The sequence below is a fragment of the Diabrotica virgifera genome, chromosome 9, assembly GCF_917563875.1.
Source record: "Diabrotica virgifera virgifera chromosome 9, PGI_DIABVI_V3a".
Lineage (NCBI taxonomy): Eukaryota > Metazoa > Arthropoda > Insecta > Coleoptera > Chrysomelidae > Diabrotica > Diabrotica virgifera.
The window spans coordinates 211,252,543-211,269,525 of record NC_065451.1 but is presented as its reverse complement, the minus strand read 5'-3'; the positions used below and the strand labels follow the sequence as shown (position 1 = coordinate 211,269,525).

General features: G+C 32.7%; 1 protein-coding gene across 6 annotated transcripts in view; it reads right to left on the bottom strand.

The window, feature by feature from the left end:
* Window positions 1-16,983, bottom strand: part of LOC114326093 (inactive dipeptidyl peptidase 10) — a 396,495-nt gene that overhangs the window by 106,789 nt on the left and 272,723 nt on the right. For all 6 annotated transcript variants that reach the window (XM_050662407.1, XM_050662406.1, XM_050662408.1 and 3 more), the window contains 3 exons: window positions 13,055-13,225; window positions 4,914-5,054; window positions 622-696 (listed from right to left, as the gene is read on the bottom strand). In XM_050662407.1, the coding sequence (XP_050518364.1) occupies window positions 622-696; window positions 4,914-5,054; window positions 13,055-13,225 (387 nt within the window). The remainder of the gene's footprint in view (window positions 1-621; window positions 697-4,913; window positions 5,055-13,054; window positions 13,226-16,983) is intronic.

Here is a 16,983-nt window from a genome sequence, read left to right as displayed (position 1 = left end):
AGGGAAAATACAAAGTAAAGGATATCTTGATCCAGCATTAACCGTCGATTTTAAGGCTACGGCTCCACGGGCGAGAAATTGACGCTAGCAGTAGCCGTAAAGCGAACTTAAGGTTCAGCGCAACGGAAGAGGAATAGCCGAACTGAACCGACTACAGGACTTGTGCGTAGTCGGTTCAGTTCGGCTATTCCTTATCCGTTTCGCGGAACCTTAAGTTCGTTTTACGGCTACTGCTAGCGTCAATTTCTCGCCCGTGGAGCCGTAGCCTAAGAGTCTACAATTTCCTGTGAGTTTGGCTTTTGCAATGACGATAAACAAATGGCATAGCCAATCGTTGAAAATTTGCCTAATTTACTTGGAGTTTCCATGTTTCGCGCATGAACAATTATACATCGCGTGTTTATCAGAACGAATTAAATTTATTCAACTTGTTTTATACAGAATATTCTTAAGTATTTTTTAATAAAAATTTGTTTTTGCACATTCTAAAAATTTAAAAATTTTCATCGGAAAAACGTATTTTGGTGGAATACACTTGGCAAACATCAAGCATCGCATTTCACAATGATCTCTCTCAGAATTATAAATTAGGAATCGGCTGAATTACAAATGGCTACTTACTGATTTGAGGTTATGTTGGAAGAGGACGTAGCTGAGATCCTTTGAGCACTGATATCCTTTAACGTTGAGTTGTCTCTGAAAAGAGGAAATAATTTGGTAAGCTACTTGATAGAAAAAGTATAATAAGACGTTATCAAACAAATATAATAGGGGAGTGCATATAGATTTTCACTTCGGAAAAAATCAAACAAGATAGAACTTTTTGTAATTTCGTTAAGAAAAATTTAATAAACAACATATCAAAAAGTTCTACTCGAGAAGTGATGAAATTAGATGTTTTTTTTAAATAACTCCGAAAATATACTTAAATTTTAGAAAAAAACTGACTTGACCATTGAAAAATTCAGAAAATTTTACAAAAAAACCTTATAAAGAATTTTCTAAAATTAAATCTGTATAATCTATAATTTTTTTATTTATAACGCTAGTCACCCTTCTCACAAACATTGGCGCACTGTAAACTAAGGTACGGCGAAGTGCACGGTTGAGTTATTTTAATGTAATTCTTTAACTAATGGATCAAATAAAATTTACAAATTGAACATGAAAGAAGAATAATTAAGGTATATTATGGTTAAATAAAAAAAGAAATAAAATGTATGGGCACAAGTACGGTGTGGGCGGAAAATAAGCCTTACATTAATTTTGTTTAAAAATGATTTAAAAATGTGTAACTAATACAATTTTTCTTATAAAACTCTCAATTTTGCACAACTTACCTTTCATGCATCTTACTAAATGATGTTTCATTCAAAAAAAATCTCAACAATTTAATTCAAATGATATGACGTCTCAAAAAATGTAATTTTTGAAATCTACGTAGTTTTATACAATTACCACCAATTTAGACGATATTACTCAAGTTTGAACAGATCTATTACAGTTTTATAAGTGCTTTTTTAAAACTTAGGATGTATTCTTTAAAATTCACTGAATTATTTTACTTTAGAAATGAAATAACTATTTCTTTTTAAGAAAATTAAGAAAAATAACAAAAATATAATACAAAAACCGAAAATTACCAGCTAAAAAAATGTTTATACAAAGTGATCAAAACTTTTTTCTGTAAAACTTACCTAAAATAGATTTAATAATAAGCGTCAACAATAATAAATGTTCAGCAAAAAAAATTTTTTTAGCCCTTATACAGTATGTCTGCGTAACTTTGAACCTATTGATAACTTTTTTATTATCAGTTTTACGAAAAAAGTTATTCTTTATAAAAAACTCTGCATCGTATATAATCTAAGATGCAATCATCAAATATGAAATTTAATTAATGTTATATGAGGTATGTCAAAAAATATGAATTTCACTCAAGAGTAAAGTACCTTTACATTTCACAATATCGAAAATTGTTATTAAGAAAAGTTGTTTGGAATTAAAAAATTTGCTTTAGTGTTCAATTACATCCTTCTAATTAAAATATTGTGAATAATAAAGGCACTTAACTCTTAAGAAAAATTCACATTTTTTACATACCTCGTATAAAATTAAAAAAGTTTGATATCTGATGGTTGTATCTTAGATTTTAAACCAGGAAGAGCATTTTATAAAGAATAACTTTTTTTTTCGTAAAAGTGGTAATAAAATAAGTAGTTATCATAATTGAGTTGAGTTTTAGATTTTTGACTATCCAGAGCATTTTATTAAGAATAAATTTTTTCGTAAAATTGATAATAAAAAAGTTTTCCATGTGGCTCCTAGCTACGCAGACATACTGTATAAGAGCTTGTGTATAAGAATTTTTAAATTGCAATGCCATATTCGGATTCAGCATAATCAAAATCAAAATAGAAACATATTCGATCAAAGTAAAATAATGAATTTATCGATAGTTTTAAAATTATTTATACAAAACAATTGTTGTTATTGTTTAAACAATTAATAAACAATTAGTGGCCAAATCTGCGAGTAGAACTTTCTACTTTAACATGTATTTAAACTAACAAAAAAAGTTTTAGAAAAATATAAGCTTATTTGAATTTTTCCGAAACATTGCATATTTTCGTTCTAATTGCACTCCCCTATAAAGCTAAAAAATATAGATACAATGTATGTATAATAATTTATTATTCAATAATGATAAACTATTATACAATATATTATATAATAACTGTTATTCCTTCATCATCATTATTTCTACAAACCTTTATATACAGGGTGTCCCCAAAAATAGTGCGTTCCTTAAAGGTATAGGTAAAATGCACAATGTAGAGCAAAAAAGTCTTATAACATTTTTTTCTAAATGGATCCATTTGACCAAAAAACGAAAATATATTTTTATATGCAAATTGAAGTCTGGCAACAACGCGCAACTCAAAAATCTAAAGATCAAAAAAGTAGGTTTGTAGGTCAGTTGCATCTGGTAGGTAATATAATGTAAATATCAACCAAACCCATATCCAATATTTTTGCAGGTAGGTACCTACGATGTCAACAACCCCAAAAATCACACCTCAAAGTAAATAAACAAGGGGTTATTAGGTTAAATTTCCAGTGACAGCAAGTTCTTCTAGGCTACGTTGCCATGTCATTAAAATTTATGAAAATAAAAATTCACTTATATGGAGAACAATGTGATTTGTTTCTTGGAAACAGTTAAATTTAAAAAAAATGTTATAGGACTTTTTTATTCTAAATTGTGTATTATATCCATACCTTAAAGGAACGCACTATTTTCGTGGACACCCTGTATATTGGCCTGCTTGAAGCGTTTTCTTCATTCGGATCTATTCTTCACTTCGATTTTCAAGTTTTTCCTTCGCTTTTTTCTTTTTGGTGCCTATCTTGTTAATTTTTTGGTGTTTTAAGTCTAAAAATCTTTAGGATTCAAATCGGGTGAATGAGGGGGCCATTCAATACTGCTTAATCTACCAATCTATAGTCCGGGAAAAGTTTATTCTTCTGCATTCAGTTAATATGGCAATTCCAACGCAAATATCCAACGAATGGCGCCAGGTTCTTTGCAGTTCGTGTATAAGTACAAAATTATATCATCTATGCCATGCATTATATTTTCTTTCACTCCTCATTGTGTTTAACTGCGGATCATATGTTTGAGGTATGTAATAGTTTCATATTATCACATTCAGTTTTTGATACTGTCCATGTCTCTAATCCATAAACAAGGACTGGCCTGGTTTCTGTCGGGGTTTTCAGTGCTCCAATCTTCCTGAGTTCTTTTTCTATAAAAATAGACGGTTTCGTTTTGATTTAATTTGAGTCTCTTACCATCCTCTAACACGTGTTTCTAGGTTTACCCGTTATCAAAAAGGCTTTGTAAGAAGACTGAACTGAATCAAAGCGCATCTACTTGTTGGCAATTCATCATCATCATCATCATTATTCTTCTTGTGTCTTCTTCTCCATTCTCCTCTTGTCTCTTCTCTGCAAGGCCCATAGATAGTCCGCAGTATCTTTCTTTCAAGTATCATTCATTTTGTCGTTTTCCGCTGGTTCAGAGTCCATGTTTCGCTTCCATATGTTATTGTGAGACATTATTGTCGTATATACTCTTTTTTTGGTGGTCTTGAAAGTATTTTTGATTTAAGTAGGGTCATTAATGAGTAATATGCCCTGTTTCCTACAATGATCCTGGCTGCCACGTCCTTTTCGTATTTATTTTCAGATGTAATGATCGCTCCCAGGTACTTAAATTCTTTGACGATTTCAAAGTTTTATTCATTAATTATTACGATTTGTCTAACCCTTGGTCTTCGGTTCTTCGTAACCACCATGTACTTGGTCTTGTCCTCGTCGACTTTAAGACCAACTTCCTTGGCTCCGTTCTCGAATAGGGTGAAAACTTCTTTTACATCTCTGGTGGATTGTGCAATTGCGTCCACGTCATCCGCAAAAGCCAATAGTATTTTTGATCCTTGGGCGGCAAATCCGTTTGTTAGTTGTGGCTGAGCTTTCCTTACTGCACGTTCCAGTGCGAAGTTAAACAGCAGGGGGGCGAGAGGATCTCCTTGTCTAAGCCCGGTATCAATGAGGAACTCCTCCGACGTGGTGCTGCCAATTCTAATTCGTGCAGAAGCGTTCTCGGTGCTCACCTGTGCTAATCGTACCAGCTTTCCAGCTTTCCTGGTTGGCAATTATATTTAATTATTCTACCAACGTATGCCTTCTTCTATATTTTTTTTCCTTCTTTCGATAGGTTCTCCTTAATTTTCTCTTTAACAGCCTATATTCTTCTTCTTCTTTTCGTGTCTTCTGTCGTTGGTGTAGTCAACGAGTCTTTCAGTCCTTAACCTATTTAAAACTATGGTTTCGAGTAGCATACTTACTAAGGTATTATTGGTAACCAAAACTGTAACGCTAAAATTTTTACTGGTATCTAAAATGGACAGACTTCCATCGTCAGATTGAAAAACAAAATGGGTAGAAGACAGCCATTGCGAAGGGAGTTTTTTTGGCGTTAGATCACCCTAAAACAAACAATATTTTTAGTAGGTATGTATGTCTGATGTAAGATATAGTATGTATATATTAGTAAGACCACATGTAAGATGAAAATGTTGAATCTTCCGTTAAATAATTATCAACTAGGTATGTATGTCTGCATAAACTTAATATCAATTATATTTTTAATATTAAAACAGAAATAATCTATAAAGTAGTCAATGATAAAATACTTTCGATTTTATGTAGTCAGAAACATATTACAAAGATAAAACAAAAGCCTCGAAAATCGACGAATATATGGATTCGTCAATAATTCTTTGCAACATTTGCTGGATTAGTTTTATAAATTCTATTTTTCAAGTATCTCCAATAAAAATAACCTTTAGGATTTAAATCGGGTAAACAAGGAGGCCATTCGATACAATCAAATCTACCAATCCATCGTCCGGGAAATATCTGATCTAAATAAGAGCGACTACGAACTCCCCCACTCTACCTAGATTTTAATGGTAAGTTTATTTTCCTCGTGGATTTTATTTTTTAATGGGTTCAGTTCTATAGTAGGATTAAAAGCGACTACGAACTGCCCCACGCTACCTAGGTACTTAGATAATATTTTTGTGAACATATATAGTTTTTATTTTACTTTATTGTATTCAAAAAGGAATCGAATTCCCAAAGCATGAGAGAAAATTTTAAATGATTAAATAATGAAACTATAAGAATATAATCGAATAAAGTTTATTTATAAATCTACATTAACTTATATACAGTAACAAAAACTACAGTTAAACAATAACAATGCTTAATTCTAATGTCTGATTATAGATTATTAGTGATTAAACTAATATAAGAAAGAGTGAAGACTATATTTTAGATTTTAAAAGTTAGCTGCATAATAATTGCAAACTGACTTAATGAAGTCTAATTTAGTAATGTTTGGATTAACGTAATATTCATTTAGCCTATTTTTAATAAAATCAACTTTTCTTTTTGCCGTTTTATCAAGTTTTTTCGAATCTATGTGCAGTTCTAATTTTCACATATACTTCTGCTTGAAAATTTAACAAAATGTCTGTAAATTTAAATATGTCAGGATGTGATTTATAAAAACATTCGTTAAATTTCGAGTGAAATGATTCACATGCGTTTGTAGTAAATATAAGGGATGATGAATTTAAAGACCACATGTAAGGTGAAAATGTTGAATCTTCCGTTAAATAATTATCAACTAGGTAATCACAAAATTGCAAAACTCTGTCATCTTCTGGCATAATATTAAAACGTTATAAGTCATTATATTAAAAAGTAACCGTAATACTTGCAACTGAAGTGAATAACTGAAAATATTTAATGGGCCCAGGTAGTTCGTGGGGCAGTTAGATAACGCCGCTAAATAATGCCGAACAATTACACCAAAATGACCTGGAGTTTCATCTTGGTGAAAGTATATCTCATTAAAATTGGCTACAAACTGATTGGTCAGGGCAGGTGTAATTTTATTTCTGAGTAGGGAGTATTTTATAATTATCGCTTGTTAACTTTCCTTTTATAAAAAAAACGGCCCAATTAACTGAGTACTCACTATATAGCTACTCACTATATAACCTCTCACACGTTGTCATTCTTCTGCATGACCATGATCGGCCTCATGTTGAGAAAGCAGAGAAAGAAAATCTACAACGAAAGAGATGGAGAACACTAAAGCATCCACCTTATAGTCCTGATTTATCGCCATGTGATTTTCACATATTTTGGGCCATTGAAAAGGAGCTAAAAGACAATCGTTTTCAGTGGGATAAAGAAATACAAGATACCGTAAAATAATTATTGGAGCAACAGCCACAAGATCGCTTTAAGCAAGATATAAATCGGTTTGTGAAACAATGGGATACGTGCTCCGTGTTTTCCCATTAGTAAGCAAAACATAATATATTTGAATAATGCTAATTATTGTAGCTAAACTGCAAAACTTTGATTGTTCCTCCTTCTACGGCACTGTCACTTGTAAATTCTTTCTCAACTTCAGTTTCGAAAGTCTCAGCTAGAAGTTAGGGAATATTAACGAATTTCTCAGATATTTTTGAGTTTATGGCTTGTACTCCAGTAATTTATAAGTATGTAACCCACCTTCCATCCGATTTACTGAGCGAAATTTTGCCAGTTATTTTTTTAAGGACTATTTAGGACATTATATTCTTTCCACTCTTTGTGATGTTGTTCATGGTCAAAAATATTGTCGTTGTCATCTTTAAGTAGGTACGCGTATTTTGGTTTTGTAATTGTCTAAGCAATAGGACGAAAAATATATGGATGTTATTAGAACATCCACCCTGTAGACCAGATTTATCACCTTGTGATTTTTCCATCTTTGAGCCTAAAATAAATACAAAATGTCGTAAAAGTTGAGTTTCAATTAAACAAACCTCGTATTTTTTCATTAGAAGTAAAACATTTTAAATAATGCTAATTTTTGTAGCAAAACTGCAAAACTTTGATTGTTCCTAATGTTATGTAGGCTTCCACGCCACTGTCACTTGTAAATTCTTTCTAAACTTCAGTTTCAAAAGTCTCAGCTAGAAGTTAGGGAATATTAACGAAATTCTCAGCAGATATTTCTGAGTTTATGGCTTGTACTCTAGTAATTTATATGTAACCCACCTTCCATCCGATTTACTGAGCGAAACTTTCCCAGTTATTTATTTTAAGGGCCGGGATTTGTCACCCGAAATTTATCGGGAAATTTTAATGGTTGTTTTGAATAAATTTTCGGTTTAATTTTTCATTTATACGCCGACGGTTCGGGCTTGAGGTTTATGCCAAACACCTGGCTCAACCATAAAGTATCATTAGGTCGACTAAATTAGAAAACTTTTAAGACATTCGAAATTTGAATATGTTTAACGAACAGGTAGACTTTTTGTCTTCGGATTTTATTACTTTTTATTAAAACTAAATTGCTGAATCTAGTTGAGAAACTATTTCCTTTTGCAGTTTTGTAGACAATCATTAAATTTAATGAGAATGCTATTTCAATTGATATTCAGATATTAATTAAAACAAGAAATATAAACTAACAATTATTTATTTATTTATCCGGCTCGGAAGGATATTTTATTATTTATTATTATCTTATTATACCAAATGTTTATTATTTATTATTATCTTTCCAAATATCTTACTCATTAGACAACTCAGTTCCTCCATGCTACTCATTAGAATCACAGTGTCAACAGCATACCTTATGTTATTAATTATTTCTCCAATTATCTTTATGCCTTCTGTGCTTTCCTCAAGCTTCTTCTTCTTAACGTGCCCTATCAAGTCCCCTTGACGTTGGAGATTAACATAGCGAAACTGTCTCTAAGCTATTCTAAATAGTTGTCCTGCTTTCTTCATTCCTGTCCACTCCCTGATATTCTTCAACCAAGTGGCCTGCTTTCTACCAATTCCTCTGTGTCCTTCGATTTTACCCACCATAATAAGTTGAAGAATATTATACCGGTCTCCCCATACTACGTGGCCAAAATAGGCCATCTTTCTATATTTGATGTTATCAAGCAGCTCGCGGGCAGCATTTGCTCTCTTAAGGACTGTCATATTTGTCAGCATAGCCGTCCATGGGATTTTCAGTGTACGTCTGTGCAGCCACATTTCAAAAGCCTCCAAACGATTAATGGTGGATATTTTTAATGTCGATGCTTCGACACCATACAAGAGGCCAAATGTAACATTTAATCATGCGCTTACAGAAGGATGACCTCATTTTTAAAAATGCCGTGCGGACTATCTCGATTCTACATTTTATCTCTTTATCTGGATCTAGTTGTTCAGTAATATGGCAACCAAGATATTTAAAAGTGGGTACTATTTGAATTATATGACCATCAATATATAACCGTGAATCTTGATGGGCCAAACGGCTAAATACCATGTATTTTGTTTTTGAACAGTTTATGTTTAGGCCAAATTCTCTTCCAACTGTGTTAATGGCATTTAAAAGATGTTGTAATCCATTCATATCATCACTTAAAATAACTGTATCGTCTGCATATCTGATTGTATTTATCAGAATTCCATTAAGTTTCACACCCCATTCCAAATTATGCAGCGCTTCCTTTAATATTCTATCTGAATATAAATTGAATAACAGTGATGACAGTATATAACCCTGTCTGACACCTCTTTGTATTTTGCATATTTCTGTTGATTTTCCATTTATGCAAGCTGTCACTGTTTAACGCCAGTATAATTTTTCTATGATTCGTACATCTTGATTATCAACTTCTTTATCATTTAATATTTTAATTAATTTCTATAGTGATTAGTAATTATTAAGTAAGTATTATAGATTATAGTAATTTAAAAAATAACAAACTTGATGAGATCAATACAGGTAAGCAATTTGGAACAAAAATGGCAACTACTCAAAGATATATTAATTGAAACGGCAAAAGAAGCGTGTGGGGTGTACAGGAAAAACAACAAAACTAAACAAACGAGCTGGTGGAATGATGAAATCAAAAACCATGTAAAAATGAAGAAGAAAATGTGGGAAAAGTACTTAGGGAACAAAACCGAGGAAAATTACGATAGATACAAAGAAGAAAGAAAGAAAGTAAGAGACATGATAAAAATAGAAAAAGAAAAGACCTGGATACAATTCGGACAACAGATGGAATACAACAGTAAAGAAAATCAGAAACTTTTCTATCGAACAATGAAAAATATAAGAATAGACAAACCAACAAGAGATACAAGAATAAAAAACACAGATGGAACAATAATAACAGACGATCAAGAAATAATGGAACGATGGAAGCAACACTTTCAAGAACTACTAACTAGTAATGAAGTAAACAGAGAAGAGAACAACGAAGAAAATGAAGAAAGAACAGAACAGGAAGAAAACACAGATGAAATAACAAACGAAGAAATAGAAACAGCAATAAAGAAACTTAAAAATGGGAAATCTCCTGGACATGATAGAATAACACCAGAAATACTGAAGTATATGGGACTGGAAGGTAGGAAATTGCTCAGAGAAATATGCAATGAGGCATGGAAGAAAGAAGAAATACCGTCGGACTGGGAGATGGGAGTAATACTGCCCATACATAAGAAAGGAGATATCAAAGAATGTAACAATTATAGAGGAATTACACTATTATGTACGGCACTGAAAGTATATGAAACAGTATTAGAACAAAAGCTGAAGAATATAATAGAAACGACACTAGAAGAAGCCCAGAGTGGTTTCCGGAAAGGCCGAGGGGTGCAAGATCACATATTCACAGTGAAGCAAATAACAGAAAAAACACTACTGACTAAAACCAACGCGTACATGGCCTTCATCGACCTAGAAAAAGCATTCGACAGAGCGAAAAGAGAAACAATATGGAACAGTCTAATTAGAAGAGGAGTTGATAGAAAACTAATAGAAGTCATCAAAAGTCTATATAAAAGAAACACGAATTACATAATTCATAAAAATATGAAATCGCAACAATTTAAAACATCTGAAGGCTTAAGACAAGGAGGAGTCATGAGCCCTACACTCTTTAACATCTTCATGGACGAAATAATCAAAGAATGTATACCACAATTAAAAAAGCTACATGTAGGTTACCGAAACCTAGAAAGAATAGGAATATCAGAATGTGCATTTGCTGATGATGTAATTGTCATGGCAGATAAAGAGGAAGATCTAAGAAATAATCTACAAACATGGAATGAGGTATTAAATAGGCATGGGATGAAAATAAACACACGCAAAACAAAGATTATGGTAGTAGCACAAGAACAACCCGTATTAAGCATACAAATCAATGGAGAAACAATAGAACAGGTAAACTACTTTCAATACCTGGGAGTAACAGTGGAAAACAACGGAAAACAACACAAAGATATAGAAGAAAGGATTAACAAAACGTCTAAAATATTCCACGCAATTAACAACAAATTTTTAAACAAAAAAGAAATATCCAGAAAAACCAAAATAACTGTCTTCAACACGATATACAGACCAGTACTTACATACGGGTGCGAGTCTTGGGTATTAACAAGAAGTATGAAGAGTAAGATCCAGGCACTGGAAATGAAATACCTAAGACGAGTAAAAGGAGTATCAAAAAGAGACAGACTAAGAAATATAGATATACGAGCGGAGCTCAAAACTAAACCACTCCTAGAATACATCGAAGAAAAACAGCTGAGTTGGTGGGGCCACATGAAAAGAATGAGAAGAAACATACCAGTAAGGAAAGTATGGGAAGCAAGAATTCAGAAAAAAAGAAACAGAGGAAGACCATCAGAAAACTGGGATACAACCATTGCGAAGATTATCCAAAAGAAAGGGAAAACCGTAGCAGAAGCAAGCAGACTGGCGCAGGATAGAAAACAATGGTCAAAGTTTGTGCACACGTGAATAGACATTAGTCCCGACACTGAAAAGTAAAAGGGACTTAAAAGACTATATATATATATATATATATATATATATATATATATATATATATATATATATTAATTTGTGATGTTGCACTCGATCAAAGGCCTTCTCATAGTCAATACCAGCACCGGCGCTAGGGTATAAGGTGCCTGCCTGCAAAAGTAGGGTAGGCGCCCTTCAGTTTTTTCAATTAGTATTTTGTATAACACCAGAAGAAAAAAAGCTCATTTTGGCGCCCCCCAAACAGAGGCGCCCGCCTGCAGTGCATTCCTTGCAGGCCCGTTATCGCCGGCCCTGGTCAATAAATGCAGCAAAGACGTCTTTCCTTTGATCTCGGCATTTCTGCAATAATACATTTAGTGCAAAGAGTGCGTCCCGGGTTCCCAGTCCATATCTGAAGCCAAATTGTGTTTCGTCCTGGTCTTCTTCACATTTATATCTGATTCTACTGTGGAAGATACGTAGAAAGATTTTCAAAGTGTTGCTCATAAGGCTTATCATTCTATAATCGCTACAGTTTTTCGGACGTTGTTTTTTTTGGTAGCCATATGGTAGCCATATGGTAGGAATATGAATTCGGACTTTAACCAATCTACAGGGATATCACCAGTCGAATAAACATCATTAAAAAGTTTGACTAGGATTCCAATGTTTTCCTCATTTATGAGCTTTAACATTTCTGTAGGTATGTTGTCAGGACCAACGGATTTCTCGTTTTTTGCCAATTTTATATTATGTAGTATTTCTGATTTTAGTATTTCTGGTCCTTCACCTTCATCTAAAGTCTCCAGTTCTTCGGGTCTATCATCATTGTACAGTTCATTTATGTAATTATACCAGGTAGTTCGAATTTCGTGTTCGTCTATTATCATTTCTCCCGACGAATCGGTTATAGTATGTGGAGTTTTCTTATAATAAAGACCAGCTACTTCTCTAACTTTTTTAAACATATCAAGCACATACTTCTTCTGAGTATATATATTAAAGACAAAGGAGACAAGTTACAGCCCTGCCTTACCCCTTTCTTGATCTCAATTTTATTGGTCAATGTAAATCCTACTTTCAGTGTATATCTTTAACCCCAATAGAGACTCGCTATTGTTATGTTTCCCGATTTTCAATGTTATGCTTTTGCTCTAACTTGGGTTAATTCTTCTCCCTATAAATGGAAGACCTTTATTGCCAATCGTGTCAGACACGTACAAGAACTGCTTCAACAACAGTGACTAGATAAAATACCAATTTTCAGATATGGTTGAACTCGTATTGAGGTGAGAATTCTAATAATAATACAATATACAGAGTGTTGTATTAAAAAAAATCCAAAGTTACTAATGATATCAGAAAATGGTAAATCTGGAAACATTGCAAGAATAAAATTTGAAATCTCCATATTGCATAATGGCCGTATGCCGGTTTTTTTAAATTCTTCTCATTCATTTAGGAGATAATTAGGCGTTTTTAGACTTTTGTTCCACTCTGTATATAGTTTAACTTACCATGTATTAGAGATTACTATACTCTGCTATATTTTGGTTTTAAAAATGTAAAAAATTATACTAATTTACTTACTTCTAACAGTTCTTCTAGATGCATCCTTTGGCCATGCCAATACAGCAGTTCATCCACGTACCCCACGATGAAGATGGCGCCGACTATTCCAGAAATAACTAGGCCGATTACCAGTAGAGAAAAGATAATAGACCACCAGTTATGTCCCTCATCTTCATGAAGTGCTAGCTCCTAAAAATAGACACAAGTATGAAACCAGATCCCAAATAACAAAATTTGTTTATGGTTACCCCAAATGAAAACAGGTAATAAGTTTTATTACATACAAGGTAATTCAGTGAAGCGGTACGATTTGGCAACGCTGCTGACGATAAAATAGAGGAGCCGCGGGCTTGCGACGTAAACGTTGTGAATCTAGAAAGTGGGAAGTTTAGTTATCATGGAGACATGGTCGGATGAACAACGCGCATTTGCTGTGAAAGCTTATTACAAAAATGGTAAAAGTTTTATGCATTTACAACGAACACTTCGTTTAGACTACCTTTTGTCGCTCCGCGCTGCAGTTACGTCTAACATGGCTATTAAGACTTTGATTAGGAACTTTGAAAGTAGTGGTTCAACATCACAGAAAAGAGGTGGCAGTTTCAGAACTGCTCGAACACTACAGAATATTGAAGCGGTGCGAAATTCATTACACGCTAGTCTTCGCAGGGATCTTCGAGGGTTGCAGAGAGGCGCAACGGCATATAGAAACAAATCTGGAGGAATGAAATAGAACTGTAGAACTGTAAAAAAATCCAATATACAGATGCTTCAAACTTTCAATCAAAAATGCTCAAAATTGTAACTGTCGCTCCTTGGTATGTCTTAAACTAAACTCTACATATATACAGAGTGAGTTTTATGTATGGAAACACTCAATTATCTCGGAAACGGCTTGCACGAATTTTATAGATTTTGGTGGGTAAGGGTTTTCTGAGAGGGCCGATATTATAGTGGCAATTACATTATTGCCAGATTTTCCGTTTTTCTTCAAATCTAATGAACTTTCTTATTTCAAATGGAACACCCTGTATATTTTTTGCGTTTTGAAGTTCTAAGAAATACTGATAATGCCATAATTTCGGAGTTACTGCTACATTTATTTAAAAAAAATTTAAACAAATTATAAAAATCAATTTCTTCAGCTCGGGTAAATAATACTTTAGGTTCTTTGGATCATTGGAAACAAAAAGAAATCTTTAATAATTTTTCTATAAAATTAATCGTTTCCGAGTTGTAAACAATTTAAAACTGAAAAAAATCGAATAATGACAATTTTCAAGGTTCAAAAACACAAATAAAAATTGTTATTTTTGAAACTGCGTAATACCCAAATTCAAGTTCAAGCCTTATTTTATCAGATACCGATATGTAATTTGAACTTGTTTTATATTAAAATATTTTTTTTAGTTGTTAATGCAGCCCAATCGCCCGTCCTCTCATATGCGCTTTATTAACAAATTAAAAGGCGATGTTTTAGAATAAAACGTGCCAAAAACTCTTATAGCAAGCTCCTAGAAAAAGGGTTGAGCTTGAATTTAGGTACTTCATAATTTCTAAAATTATATTTTTTATTTGTGTTTTTGAATCTTGAAAATCGTCATTATTCGATTTTTTTCAGATTAAAATTGTTTATAACTCAGAAACGATTAATTTTATAAAAAAAATTATAAAAGATTTTTTTTGTTTCCAATGATCCAAAGAACCTAAAGTATTATTTACCCGAGCCGAAGAAATTGATTTTTATAATATTTTTAATTTTTTTTTAAATAAATGTAGCAATAACTCCGAAATTATGGCATTTGGGTATAGGGAATATAACATGAAAAATAAATCAGTATTTCTTTAGGACTTCAAAACGCAAAAAATTTACAGGGTGTTCCATTTGAAATAAGAAAGTTCATTAGATTTTCAGAAAAACGGAAAATCTGACAACAATGTAATTACCACTGTAATATCGGCCGCCTTAGAAAACCTTTACTCACCAACATCTATAAAAATCGTGCTAGCCGTTGCCGAGATAATTGGGTGTTTCCATACATAAAATTCACTCTGTATAAATACAGTATAGAAAATAATTTACCATAGGTAGGTATTCACTTTACACAGTAGGAAGTGAGAGGAACATATTTAAAACGAGATAGCGATATTAGGTCCTCGAAATATCTTGTTGAAAATTTAATGAAATTTTAAAATTTACAGCTATAGTATTTTTACTACAAAAGCGATATTACGTAGGTCAAAATTTTTGACGTAAGAGAACTGTCAAAACATTAGAATGTGACTTTCCATTATTGCCATGTTTATTATAAACATGGCATAGTAAAAATACTATATAAGAACATTATGTTAACACGACATATGAATTTTCCCAGGTTTCGTCACAAAATCTTGTACATAAAAAAAACTAGTAACTTAAAATGTTTTTCATTTGGAGCAACCAGTGTAAACACACCTATTAAACTTTACCCAATTTGGGAATAGAGAAAAAATTGTATTCATATTACAATTTTTCTAACAGAATCATTTATAGAGATTATAGTCTAAATTTTGCAAATTAAAAAACTATTTCATGTCAAAAACTGTCACTAATTATGCAGAAAATTCATTCGTGTTCTACAAAAAATTTCAATCAAGATTGATCTCAAAACGAACAATAAGACTAAGGTGTAGCTACGGGGTTAAAATTCTAAAATGTGTGCTATTATTATTTGTCTACAACTTGTTTCAATTTAATTATTTAAATATACAGGGTGTCCCCGAAAATAGTGCGTTCCTTAAAGGGATAGGTAGAAGGCACAATGTAGAGCAAAAAAGTCTTATAACATTTTTTTCTAAATTGATCCGTTTGACCAAAAAACAAAAATACATTTTGATATGCAAATTGAAGTCTGGCAACAACACTCAACTCAAAAATCTAAAGATCAAAAAAGTAGGTTTGTAGGTCAGTTGCATCTGGTAGGTAAAATAATGTAAATATCAACCAAACCCTTATCCATTATTTTGCAGGTAGGACAGTGGGTACCTACGATATCAACAACCCCAAAAATCACACCTCAAAGTAAATAAACAAGGGGTTATTAGGTTAAATTTCCAAAGTCACAGCAAGTTCTTCTAGGCTACGTTGCCATGTCATTCAAATTTACGAAAATAAAAATTCACTTATAAGAAGAACAATGTAATTTTTTTTCTTGGAAACGGTTAACTTTAGAAAAAAATGTTATAGGACTTTTTTGTTCTAAATTGTGTATTATATCCATACCTTAAAAGGAAGGCACTATTTTCGGGGACACCCTGTATTTTTAAAGAATTTTAAGAAGTATTTAGTCGTTAAGAATTCTGGAACGGACTCTCAATAAATCGGTATAATTAAGATCGAAGCCTTCCAAACGTGCGTCCGGATAAGGATTATATGCGTTTCCTGGATAGAACACAAAACCAACCTGTCAATTCTGGAAGAGGACCATATAAATGACAGGCTATTAAAAAAAAAAAAGGAAACCGAGCATACTACAGTCCGTCCGCTATAACTTTTCCCATGCGGTACGATTCATTTTCAATCAAATTAAGACAAAACACAAAGTGAAACGTACGCCGATGTGTCTAGTATATAGTACACAGTATACAAAATGTATATACACATCGACGTTCGTTTAAATTTATGTTTTGAGTTAATTTAATTGAAAATGAATCGTACCGCATGGGAACAGTTATAGCGGTCGGACTATAAATTACCTTGGCCACATAGCCAGAAGAACTGGGACAATGGAACTATAGGTAGTAAAAGGAAAAGTAAAATGCCGAAGACCAAAAGGAAAACCTCCTACACGATGAGCAGATCAAATGAAAATTCTGGTGGGAAATTCCCTACATGAAGCCGTCAATAGAACACAATGAGGAGGCGTTGGAATCCTATCTTTTTGCCAAATGTATAATTAATATTTTAC